Source organism: Calliopsis andreniformis, chromosome 3 (genome assembly GCF_051401765.1).
Source record: "Calliopsis andreniformis isolate RMS-2024a chromosome 3, iyCalAndr_principal, whole genome shotgun sequence".
Classification (NCBI taxonomy): Eukaryota; Metazoa; Arthropoda; class Insecta; order Hymenoptera; family Andrenidae; genus Calliopsis; species Calliopsis andreniformis.
In genome coordinates, this window is record NC_135064.1 from 3923436 (window position 1) to 3937320 (window position 13885).

Genomic DNA, 13885 nt, shown 5'->3' on the forward strand with positions numbered 1-13885 from the left:
AATATCTAGCATTCTCCTAGAAGCAGGAACTATCACTTCAATATAGAAGAAAACTATTATCAACTATTAACCGAGCAATAAAAATCGCGAATATTTCGACCAAACCCACATATCTAAACATCTTCTCTAATCACAGCACCATTGAGTACACCCAAAAGAATGCAATAAAACCATACCTTCCAAGTTAAACAATACGCAACAGAATGAAACTTAAGATTACAAAGCGCAGTTCCAAGAAAACTCCCCCCGGAGCTGGAAAATCAATACTGTCGAAATAGATTCAAGTCTAACAGTACATCAAAAATTCTGCACCAACTCAGAAATCTATCAGCAACTAGTAGCAACTATTATCGAAACGACTTTATACATATTTACACTGATGGCTCAAAATCCCCATCAAGAATCAGATAGTCGGTTATTACACCATATCTCACTATCAAACCCAAACTCTCAAACGAAACAACAATTTTCTCAGTTGAACCAATAGCCATTAACCAAGCTTTCCAAACTGCTCATACAGAATCCTACAAACAGTCAGTTATATTCACTGATTCAAATAGCAGTGTAACATCAGTCAACAACAAGTCATCACCAAATTACTACATCCATCAGATTTTAGAAACACAACAAAAAATTATTTTAGATGGAAACAGAATTAAAATCATATAGATTCCCAGTCACATAGGAATAGTCGAAAATAAAAAAGTGGACCAAGCTGCTAAAGAAGCAGTTATTACACCAATAATCCAATACTGTAAACTGTGTATGGAGGATGCACTAAAAATAACCAAAAATATCTTAAAATTACAATGACAAACTGAATGGAGACAAACAGCAACCCATCATAAACATACAACAGAACTTCTTCATTAACCGCACAACACCTGCCAATTGACCTAGAAGAGACTAAGTTGTAATCAGCCAAATTCGTATAGGACATTCCAGAATCATCCTATCATATCTTCTGACTAAGGAACCAGCACCACTATGTGAGGAATGTAATACACAAATTACAATGGACCAACTAATCTTACACTGTCCAAAGTATAGCATATCTCGGAAGAAATACACATTGATACCACACATGAAGAATAACATAGAAGATAAAAAAAACAACGATCTATTGAAATTCATAGAAGAAACATAACTCTTTAACAAAATTCTATAAAGTATCTTGCATAATATCACTTCGCCAGTCGTCGCAAATAATCTAGCAGTTGATGCGACGTTAAGCTGATAATTAAAAAAAAATGAAATTTTGTTTGGTTAAAAAAAGGAACTTTTGATTGAAAAAGCCAATTCTTCTCAATTAAAACCAAAGTAGAAACACCTGAATACGATAAATAAATTCTGAGATTTTCACAAAAAAGAGCAAAAAATCGCAAAATTCAAAGCTCGGTATTTTTTATAATAAATTCAAAATATGAAATATAAAACCTATATCACTTACCTAAAAGACTAGACTGAAGATTAAAAAGCTATAAACACTAATTTATCTAATTACAGTTACATTTAATCACATTGATCACATTCATGGGAAATATTGACATTTTTCCTGGAAATTGTCCACCTTTCTAATGGACAATTTTGATTATCCACGAACTACTCAAAAGTATCTCAATATTTTTTATTGAAATAATGAAAAATTATCACAACGACAGGCGTATTACGGCCAAAATGCGATGTTAACGAACTTCAAAATTAAATTATACAACGGCCGCAGACAATAGGACTTGATGTTTACAAAAACCAAGAAGCTGAAGCCTGTCTACAAGTTTATAATAAAAGTTTGACTAACTCCTATCAATTTATAAGTTTCTACTGAAAATACAATAAATGCAGTCAAGAATCTGTCAAATACAAGCACATCTACTTTGACACGAAATTAAAAGGAAATTCAAACTTCATCTTCTGAAAAATTTAAGGTAAGACATTTCTTAACCTTTTAACCTTTCAATTTTTTCAATGCTTTGAGAAAAGTGGTAATTAAAAATTTTCTTAGACCTTCAAAAAACCTTGTTCTAATTTATTATGCTATTTTATTGTTGTATTATTTATTAACATTAATGCCATATATCACTTTAAAATCACATTACGCCTTAACACACGTATTAAATTTTTTGTTACACAAAGTATAGAAAAACTTCATCTCAATCATCAACATACTTTATCATTTCGTCTCACGATATTTATTAAAAATTTTCAGTTATAGATCGTCATCTTCCTCACAGTAATCCCATTCCTCTTCTCGACGGTTTGGCTTACGTTTTGGTATCACCAAATTATTCTCAGGTTTTGAATCCGTATTAGTGTTATGAGACATCAAATTACATATTATTCCTGCAAAGTATGAAACATCATCATACTTAATCCATTCAAGTTTTGTCTTGATGATGAAAATTTAAATAAAAAAAGATGCAAGTGCTACTATATTATTCTCTCTAATACTCTATTGCGACAAAGAAAATTTGAAGAAAAGCTAGTGTGGAAGTAACTAAACGCTCTGGTAAAGAATAACAATAATAAATTAATGTTCTATACCCAAAAAAATGAATATTTCTTCAAATATAAATTTGAAAGTTTTTCCAAAAATTGAATACTTTGTACAAAATGTATGAAAACATTTAAAAAATCCGTTGTTTAGTTCGAAAATTACAGAAATAAAAAACAAAAATTTACTTGCATCCTCAATAAATTGATTTCTGTATTTTAGTATTAAATTAAATTGGAAATCTTTTTTTTAGCAATATTAAAGCAACAAAATAATTTAGAGGATTTTGCTTGAAAGAAATTTTAACCGACCTTTAATTTTATCCATAAAACCTTCACCCTTCTCCTTCTCACCCTCTTCCGCTTCGTCATCTTCTTCACCCGATTTTTGGATTACAGTTTGATAGAATGTGGTACCAATATCCACTGCATGATTAACTATAAATTGAATGGTACAAAGAACCATGACAAGTAATATAGGCAGGCACAAAGTGGTTTCTACATCGTCTAAAAAGAGGTTTAGCCACTCCGGTAACAAATCGCAACTCATTTTCGATTGAAAATAATTTAAATCGTCTTAATCTTGGAAATCGAGTTCAACCTAACCCTCGAAAAATTCGTTATCCCTTGCGAAATCAAGGCAATAGTTTTGAACGTGTTACAATGTCAAAATGGAACTGTTTCTAAAGCAATTTCGTGAAACATATTCTTGTTAATTTAGCTGAAGACGTACATCTGTACGTCTTTTTGCAACGTTGGATCTGGATTCAGAAGTTAAATGTTTTGTAAAATCGACTATCGATTCTATCATGACTATCGATTCAAACGATTATGATATTTGAAAGAGGAAATCGCAAATGACAGAAAAGAAAAAATCAGAATTAATATCAGTAAGATTTGCAACTACCTTCAGTGAATCAAGAATAAAGGCTCCCACAGCCAAAGCGTATTTTCCGCAACAACATCGAATTCGCGGCGAATTGAGAAAACAGACTTAGGAATTGAGATTGAGGCGAAGAGAATGCCACGAAAAATTCGATTTGGTCTGAGAAAGCTTTAAGTTTTAAATACTCGTTCCATGTTACTGAAAATAAAAGAAAATTGACTTACATTTTATGGAAATACTACACGGTTGAAGAGATGCTAATTTAGAGTCAGATAATTTTGAAAAATAAATTCCATTGCAGTATAGGCACATTTTCATTTTTCGAAATTATTTTCTGACTCTTTTTCAGCGTTAGCTTTATTACTGATACCAAGTTGCGAAATTATAGCCAACAAATATGTACTGTATAGGAATTATGCATGTACATACTCTACTGCTTAACTGAAATCACATTCTAATTGTATGAACAGAAATTTAATGTTGTTTTTTGAGACCTTTGTTCATATATAACTGTCAGTTTGAAAACTATTCATTAACTGAAGTAGATTTACGGACTGAAGAAATGTTTAATGCATACCCCATTTCAATTTCGAGTTAATGAAGTTCCATTTTGTATTCTTTCAATACCTACTTTAGATTGCTTTTTATTAATGATCTCATTTTTTTACTATGGCTTTATCCTACTTAAATATCGCACAACAGCAAAATCTTTGAAACACTGATGAAATCACTGATCGGTGTTAGTGAACTATGAATCGCACGATTATAGTTATTTAACTATTTATTATATTATAATTAAATATTATTTAATTATAATATTTAACATGTCATATATAAATGTTATGTATTTGTTTATCTAGTATCTTATTGATCGGTCGGATAGATTTTGTCACTGTATGATATCCATACAGTTAGAACATAAGGAAAAACAACTCCGTAACAAAGACGTATTTATTTGATTCGTATGTGAAGAAACAGCCAAAAGATAAGTATTAACACGTAGAAATATATGTATGCGATTACTACTAGATATTCTATTTTTCCCGATTAATGTGAAAACTTCAGAAAAATATCAAGCAAGTAATATTTCAAGAAAGTTAGTAAATATGTAATAACAATATACATAGCAATATTTAGAGTGGAAGAGGTACTCAAATGGAACACAAAATATCCTATGACATATTGTCCGATCTGCCTTCAATTTGCAATAATAATGGCCTAAAGTTAACATTCCTATATGTTAGACTAACAATCAGAGGACTCTGTAATTTTACGGATGCGCTAAACAGCAGAAATAGAGGAAAAGAGTTTTAATACATTTTGTTATATATCTTACGATTTAACTTTTATAAAGCTTTAAAGACCCGACACATTTATAAGAAATGGAGCTCGGATTCTTAAAACTTTATAAAAATTAAACTGTAAGACACACGAAGACGTATTAAAACCTTTTTGCTCTATTTTTGTCCTTGAATAAAAATAGGAAAACCAGAAACCTATTAGCAGCCACATAGGGCGCTAGGCAAGCAGCCACACAAGACGTTAATTGTAAGCAAGTAGCCACACAAGACGCTACATACACCCTCAACACTAAAATTAAAAACCTACGTACCCATATCCCATGGTATGCAACACTATTCCAGAAAACTGAAATTGTGTTACAGCCTTTCCTCAGGCTATGGAAACCCACAATGCAGATCTTAAGGTTTAATTTTACATAGGTATTGTACATACAGATGAGTTGACTTTATCAAAATTACATGTATTAGCAAGCCAAATAACTCTAAATTGTATTGAATCTACAGGATGTTTTCAAACATATGGGACATTTTTTGTGGGTATATTGGTATATGTATTCGGAAACGCTTAGTTTTTTAGTTATATGCTATTTTATATTGCATATGGATAGTTTCTTTACGATCTATTACAGTGTGCCACTCATTCAAGGACCCGGAATACAAATTTTCGCTAAGGAAAAAGTTACTTAGAATTACCCCAGAAATCACCCCTTCTCAGGACTTACACTTATTCTGGGACAGCCTGTATCCCTGGGCCTACTACGACCTTAAAGAGGATAGCGTATCATGCAAGCAAGAAATGAGCCAGTATTTTACGCAATAGAAACTAGAATGTAACTAAAGAACTGTACGTTTTCGGGCATATATGCATTTAAACTTTCTTCATTGTGTTTATATCTATAGAATCTATCCTTCAAAAGTGTTTCGCATTTTTCTTATTTTCTACAGGGTTCGAACCAGCGTTTAACGCAACATAAAATAACGTATAACTAAAAAACTAAGCATTTCCAGACATGTACTCGCATGAACTCATTGTCTAGATATGTAGAATTTATCCTGCAAAAATGTCTCGCATATCTGGAAACGCCCTGTATATCTATACTTCTATGTATACTTGTATATCTATGTATAAACAGGTTAAGTTGCTTTGGTTTTTCAGGGTAAACTCTGTAACTACTGAACCGATTTAAAAAATTCTTTCATTGTTTAAAAGGTTATTTTTCCCGAGCGACATAGACTAATCTTATATTGTATTAGGCTATGTAAAGAGACCAATATTGATACACGCATAACAAACAAAAATCTCGGACCTAGTGCCGATCCACGCCTCACACGTCGCATGGCAACCGATTCCTTATTGTTTTTTCATAGCTAACTATTAATCAATAACATCCATACAAGCGAAGCCGCAGATAAAAGCTAATTTGTTATATAAAACAAAACCAAAGCACGGTATTGGAAATTTTTTTTGTGAAAAAAGATTCACACGTAAACTCTATTTCAAAAAATTCAAACTACTAAATACATTTCGGATGATTGCATTATTAGAAAAAAATTTCTACACAAGTATAACATCATTACTCAGGCTCATTACATGATCATAACAAAATTTACCCATAGCGAAATGTCTTCTTGTATAAAAAGTGGAATATTCATTTTCTTTTTACACAATTGAATTTTAATAAGAAAGAATTCTAATGAAACAGATAATTATTTTTTATATTATACTAATACGTATTTACTACCGCCAATGTCGATATACGAATATGATAAATAATTCTATACATTTAATTCTATCACGTGATAGTTTTCACTTCATATGAAGTTATATTGTATTGTTATTCCATAACTTTTATAGTAATGAAATCGAAAGATCCAATATCTCCACTACATGACAATCAAAGTCATATCATACTTTTTACTAACATTCATTTCCATGCTTTTTCAATTATGAATATTCATGTATTCACATTAATGTTTTCAATATTATAGCAGGCCATTTATCATATCTTATTGAAAAACTCTTAACTTAATAGATACATAAAAAGAATGTTACTACTCGCAAGTATACATACATATGTATATTCACAGTCACTATAAAATAATATAAAACAATAAACAAAATATAATTAATCATCCCTGCCGTTTTGAACCTTTACATTCAAATTGATGTTTACCACATGAATAAACGATTAGAAGAAACAAACATGCTTTACCTTAATACCTACAAGACGAAAGCAGCTCAATGGATTGCCCAGGAAATGCCTGTTGAGCTTGAAACAAAAACAAATAGCAAATAATAGAAACTCGCTTTTTAAATTTTCAAATCCTGAATTTTAACTTTCAAGTTTAATTTATAATATTTATAAAACACAATAGTATTTACAACACAGGGACACGTCTTTATTGATTTTAAATGTCGATACATCGAATCTTCCTCTCATTTAAAAAAAGTATACAAAGAACCGACTGACAAACTGACCGGAACATCAGACACGTTATTTTAATTCTCCGTAAAACCTACATACGCACGTACATACATGTATATATATATGTAATATGTACTTATTTTAGAGAAAAATTCAAGTATATTTTTTATACTTGAATTCAAGTATATTTGTAGTAAGTAAGAATATTCAAGTATATTTTTTATACTTGAATTTTTAAATGAAAAAAAATTTCCATGCAATCTAAATATTTTAGAAAAATAAATAAAGTTCTTTCCATAGCGGGTACTGACTGAACGCAGGATCTAACACTCAGAAAGAAATCATCATCCGCAGCTAACCCAACAGCCTTCATTTAGAATGCTATTATTAATTTCCAAAGATATGTATATATAAAGATAGATAATGCAAGATAGGTGGTGCAATTAAACAGAATAGCATTAACAACAACTACCAAAAATTTGAAGCAAATCAGATGAAAGTATACTAAGTTATTGTTAGCTTTTTACACCTAGAGTGTGGATTATATAGCTACATTATTATCGCAATAAATGTAAAACAGATGTCTTTTCAAATACTTGATCCAAATATTCTTAATTTTATGTGTATTTAATTTTGTATAAAAATAAAACAATACATATTGCCCATAATTTATTTATTACAATGGGGCTCAAAAAATTGGTGATATCTCGACCCTCTTGAAGAGTAGATCCACCACTGCTCCCTTTTAACAAATTGAAAAAGGAAAATATTTGACAATTGAAAAAATCGTGCGTGGCTCATGTCGCTTGCCGACAACTTGAACAGAGTTGAATCTCAACGTTTCAAGAGCGAGAAAGTAAGGGTCACATCTGCCTTCTCTCTCGACTTTTCTCAGCTATCCAATGCGCAGAAACAACATACACGTGACTCGTGTAATAGTATGTATAGTGAAGGGGGAAATTTTCTAAGTCGCGTTTCCAATTTGGAATCATAAAGTGACTTCATCTCGCCATCATCAGACAGCCACGTGTTTATAGGTAAGACTATTCCTGAACGAAAACTGTAACAGCAGATACCGACCTGTCAATCTCGAAAAGTCACGAGACTACCCTACCAATTTAAGGCAAGATCTTCTATAACACTGTGCTCTGCTCAAGAGATGATTCCCGAAAGGTATGCAGATCTAATTGGTCAGAGTGGAAGAGGACACGCCCAGTCTCACATATACTTTCGGCTCTCGCATACGATTCGCCCCGCCAGATACACACACAATGCAGATCGAGAAACCCTTCTTGCCCCTGTGCCGTCCCGGGGATCATCTCTTGATGGGACGATGGGAGCACAGTACGCGTCTGACGCTGCGACTTACCTCTACACATCAAGAAGGCAATGAAAAGTAAATGCAGTAGATAATATGTGTATTGAAAACCGTCGTTTGCGTACACAAACGCAACAACGTTCCTTTTTCCAACGTTTAGACACAGCGCCAGCCGCAAGCGTCCAGGACTCCAGGTCCAGACGCGTGCAAGAAATTCCACCTTTAGAATCTGCTATCAAACATCTAGTATTCATATGTACATACTAACTCGTACACAGACATACACCGCAAGCTCACATGGTCACTAGCAGTGTGACGCCCCAAGCGTATCCGCCAAATTCAAATCAAGATAGTATATACCTTTATTTTTAACAAAAATAAACATACATTACTACGATTGTTCCTTGTATTAATTCTTACCGCTCGAAGTGTTGCAATCATTTGATACGTAGCCGCTAACGTTGAGCATGATACAAAAGTGATAATAAAGCTCATGAAGACGAAGATTCTCGTCGCTGGTAAAGTCATGGGATAAGCAGATTACTTCAGTAATACAATTTATTCTATACGTATACCTATACGTTTCCTTACCTCGTCTGTGGAAATACTTATACTGATAATAATACCAGAATATTTTACTTTTTCTCAATCTCGTCTTTAGTTGGATAAAATAAGTTGCCAATGCACGAATTAGGGTGCAAACACATTACTATCACGTCACATATAACAAATTTGTTTCATATTATAGCAAAACAGGTTTAAAGCCAGGGAAAAATCTAGACTAACACTATGAATTTGCTATAGTATGTGACGCGAATTCACATGACGTAATAATAGTGTGTTCGCACCCTTAATCCCAGAAACATACTTTAAACATTAGGGGTATTGGGTTGGCAATTTATAGCAAGTAAATACAGCGTAACAAATAATCGCAATATTTAATCACAGACGAGAAACATGTACCATATACTCGATATACTCGACTGTACTGATATACTCGATCTGTAATTTAACTGAATTCACATTTAAACTGTAATTTAACTGAATTCACATTTAAACTGTAATTTAACTGAATTTACATTTAAATTACAAAGGCTTACTTTGTTCCGTATCGCATAACTTGTGAGGAATAGTTCCAGTTTGTAGCCCTCTACTAATGAATTGTAGAACTAGAATGAGATTAGTCCCGCCATCTAGATGAAATTGGACAAAATGATATTTATGAGAGACATACGATGTAACCTTACTGTTTGTATGGTTTGTATATAAATCAATAATACCATTTTATTTGTAAATAATCTATCCGAAATAAGGAAATTCAACATAAACGGTGAATTTCAAATTTACCTTACAGAACCAAAATGTCAACTCGTTGGTAAGTACTAATGATATGGAATACCAACTCAACAACAATATTTCTAAAAATATTTCAACGATACATTTTGAAGTAAATTAACATGATTGATAATTATTTCATTAGTTTTTGCCCTAACTGTGTAACCCATTCTTCAGGTATCCATTATATCAGAAAGGTAATCCGCAGCTTAGAGTCTTTCTTCCAAATTTTTGGTTAAAGCTCGTTAAGCCTACCTATGAACAACCAAATTATATAGTATGGTTTCACTGTTCAATGGAAATGACAAAACATGATATTAAGAATTATTTAGAAAAGATTTACAATGTAAATCCTGTTAAAGTTTACACTAGAATAGCACTTGGGAGAACAAGGATCTGTCCACAACAGAATTGTGTTGTTAAAGATGATGACATAAAAATTGCTTACGTTCATTTGGTAAACTTAAAGAATGAAAATATTTTGCATCATATACTAAATTATTTATTGTATCAAATCTCAATTATGCATATTATTTGTCTAATTACAGCCCAGGGACCAGACATTTACATACCCTGATTTATTCCAAAAAAAAGAAGAAAAGACCGATGAGGAAAAGTTTGAAGAGTACAAAAAAGGATATAAACAATTTGTAAGACCCAATACAATGCCAGGTTTACCCTCATGGTTTAGAATATAAAAAATTTTACTTATGTATTTAAAAAAAAATAAAGCTTGTAGAATTCATAGTTTCTTTTTACCACATTGTTACATTTCTTATAATGAACATAATACTGTTGTTTAACAACTACATCTCAGATACAATACTTGAGTGAATATACAAAATAAAATATTTGCTGCATATAATAAATATAAGGCATATCTGTACATATATAAGTATTCTTACTTAAGAAATAACTAAACAAGAAGCATATATTATTTAATCTTTCAACTCAGTCAACATAAAGCCATAGGATTTGCACTGAGGGCATTGTGAAATGTCAAATAAGAAGATTGTCTGAAAAGAAAAAAAATAAACCAAACAATTATGAACATTAAAAATCAAACTTAAATAGCACATGAGCACACATCTGTGTAAATTTTATACATGATAAACAAACCTGTGGATGAAGAGGGCAACAGTAACGTACTCTACCCTTTGTCCAATATCCACACACATTGCAAAGTACAAAACAATGTGGTCTATTGCACAGACACTTATTAGGAGGTAAATGACTTAAAGCTATTCCCCTTCCTTTTGCTGCCCTGACAGTGTCGGACCTTCCAGCATTGACAAACATTTTGTCTGTGTCTTCCCAATTAAATTATTTAACGTTTCTTAATCAACAAATAACATAAATATACTTTTAGCAATTGATACACAATACCACATGAATGCTTATTAATCTCACTTATCCAATAAAAATCTATTGAAACACACTCACACTCAGAATAGACAGAAAATCGCGCATTGCACCAGATACTTTCTAAAATGTAATTCTCGCGCTTATGAACGGTATCATTAAGAAAGGATGCAGCTCGAATTTTAAATTCGTGACACAAATTCCTATGCGCAAACGTGATTCACTCAACAGAGAATGCAATAACATTCGCAGACGCTTTTGGTGCTACCGAGTGGAGTTCAATTTCCGCCTAACAAATTAACAGCCGCCTCTTCGCGATTCTAATTTTTTACGTCTAATTTGTGCATTACCTCGTTCAAATAAGAATCCATCGTGACAGAACGGGTATGTCCCGTTTGTTTACGAGAGTAACGCGTGCCCAGATCGTGACGAAGATAAACTAATTTGAAACTAAAATAATACATATAAATGATAACGTACCAAGAAAATTCACGTAAAGCCTTGTATTCAATTCTTATTGCAGCCCAGGATACTTTAAACGTCTCGATTCTGCTCGATTCCCCACAGTTTTTGAATTTCTCTCCAACGTAGATACTTATGCGTTCTTCTGCTGGTTTTAGATCCTGTATGTAATGTACGGATCAGTAGACTAAATACGTTTTTGAAGTATTTTTCGCTGGTATATGAGCACGTGACAAAAAATAGAACACAAAATAGAAAATATGGAAGGTTGAAAAATGTGTGACAAGTCACGACAGGATTCACCCCGATGAAATAGTCTCTTTGTTGTAACGTCTTGACTGTCGGTGTGCTGACGCGTATCTGACTCGTGAAGCGTCCATCCCGAAGATGAACAAAGACGAAAAAAAAGTAAGAGCGCGAAGTAACACACGCACTAGAAATTGGACGGTTGTCGTTTATCGTAAATACAAACTATGACCAGCTGAGCTTGAAAGTTATATTTTTTAGGGTTATAACCTATCCCACCTTTCTCACGATGTAAATATCAATAAAATAAATTGAATAAAAGCATGATCGATTTGAGATCTACAGGAAACCACGGTGCTAGTAGATATGGCGAAAAGGTATATCAAAAACGAATTGCTCGTCACGTTAGTTTTTCTTTCAATTTGGATTCAATTAGCAGGGAAATGTGCGTTGGATTGTATGATTGAATTAATTGGATATGATTATATAATTCAACGTGCTAATTTATGATAGTTCTGAAAACAAGGTATAACGTCATTTCACTGCTATATGTTCTAATTTAAATTGCCGTAATACAATTAGAGGTCATACTTCTAAATACGTATTACAGTACATTGAGGTACAATGAAATTAATTCTGTCTTTATATTTCATTCTACCACAATGTACATAGTGCAAATTTTGTTATTTATGATTGCTGATAGCTGATGAAACTTGCCTCTTACAATGATATTTAAATCGTCAAAGTCTAAGTTTGATCAACAACTATGTTATGACGCCAGAAGCCACTTAAAAATAATTAATTTTATTTATTTTACAAACTGTTCTTACATTTATTTATTTTATTTTAAAGTATAAAAGAAAATAAAAATTTTAAAAAATGCAAAGTCTCAAAGGATAAAATTATCTTTCTACATGAATCTCCATTTAAAGAGAAATGTAACAGTTTACTTATATACAAAATTCTTAAAATATATCTTTAAGTACAAAAAACTAAAATATCAAGGCCATTACACCTCAAACGTTGTTTTAACAAAAACTAGCTTTTTACACAATTTTGATTTTTTCATTTCAGCTTAGTATACACTAAGCCTAATAATATTCTTTCTATGCGAGTAACTATACATTTCAATTTTCAGTATCCGTATTATGCTTTTATCTTTCTGTATCAAAATGAAAGATTAATTAATTTACAATCGGGGACAAAAATAAGTGGACAAGTAGAGGGTCTAGGTATCGGTGAAGTTTAATCGAACTAATATTGTTACATACATCAATTTTATTTATTACATACTTTATAGTACATACATTATTTAGTACATAATTGAAGAATAATATTTATATTTTTGAATAATGAATTCGTATTTAACGAATTAGTCAGCTATTTTTCGAGAGACAAAAATAAGTGGACACATAATAAAATATATGGTAAATAAAATGCATAATAAATTTAATATTGCCGCCTTTTGCTTTAATTACTGCGTCCAAGCAACTTGAAATACTTTTTATAAGATTTTCAATATAATCTTTACTAATATTTGTAAATGCAAACTGTAAATTTTTAGAACATTTAATTTTGTTCGTTCGCTTATCCAAAAGAACTTTTTTGTCTAATAAATTCCATAAGTTCTCTATTGAATTCATGTTGGGGTTCTGTGCCGGACATTCAAGCAAGTTGATGTCCAAATCCTTAAAAATTTTACACTTTTCTTGGCAGTGTGTTTTGGATCATTGTCCTGCTGGAAGGCAAATTCTTCGTCGAGACTCATTTTTAATATTGCTTCTCCTAAATTTTCATTTAATATATCAATATACTTATCTGCAGTCATTATTGCGTCAATCTGTGCTAATGTACCGATTCCATTCCAGGAAAAGCACCCCTATACCATCAATGATCTTCCGTCTTTAACCGTTGGCGTAACAAACGGCTTCTTATACGCTCCATTTCTTTTCCTCCAAACTTGTTTCTTTTTTAATTGTCGCAATTCAAACTTACTTTCATCAGTCCATACTATACTTTTCCAAAACGATATTGGTATATTTACATATTTTTTAGCAAA

At 31.9% G+C, this 13885-nt stretch overlaps 3 protein-coding genes across 3 annotated transcripts; 1 reads left to right on the forward strand and 2 right to left on the reverse strand.

Moving 5' to 3' along the window:
- Positions 1-2182: 2182 nt before the first annotated feature.
- Positions 2183-3040, reverse strand: LOC143188791 (uncharacterized). Its single transcript, XM_076393234.1, has 2 exons — positions 2803-3040; positions 2183-2340 (listed from the first exon to the last, which is right to left on the reverse strand). The coding sequence occupies exons 1-2, from the start codon at positions 3038-3040 to the stop codon at positions 2207-2209; spliced, it is 372 nt and encodes a 123-aa protein (XP_076249349.1). The 3' UTR covers positions 2183-2206.
- A 6606-nt stretch (positions 3041-9646) lies between these two features.
- On the forward strand, positions 9647-10832 carry Mrpl23 (mitochondrial ribosomal protein L23). The gene is made up of 3 exons (XM_076393233.1): positions 9647-9796; positions 9934-10213; positions 10305-10832. Exons 1-3 carry the CDS (start codon positions 9783-9785, stop codon positions 10452-10454), a joined length of 444 nt encoding a protein of 147 aa, XP_076249348.1. The 5' UTR covers positions 9647-9782; the 3' UTR covers positions 10455-10832.
- On the reverse strand, positions 10636-11919 carry LOC143188792 (uncharacterized protein CG13380-like). Its single transcript, XM_076393235.1, has 3 exons — positions 11599-11919; positions 10876-11092; positions 10636-10772 (listed from the first exon to the last, which is right to left on the reverse strand). Exons 2-3 carry the CDS (start codon positions 11053-11055, stop codon positions 10695-10697), a joined length of 258 nt encoding a protein of 85 aa, XP_076249350.1. The 5' UTR covers positions 11056-11092; positions 11599-11919; the 3' UTR covers positions 10636-10694.
- Positions 11920-13885: the final 1966 nt, after the last annotated feature.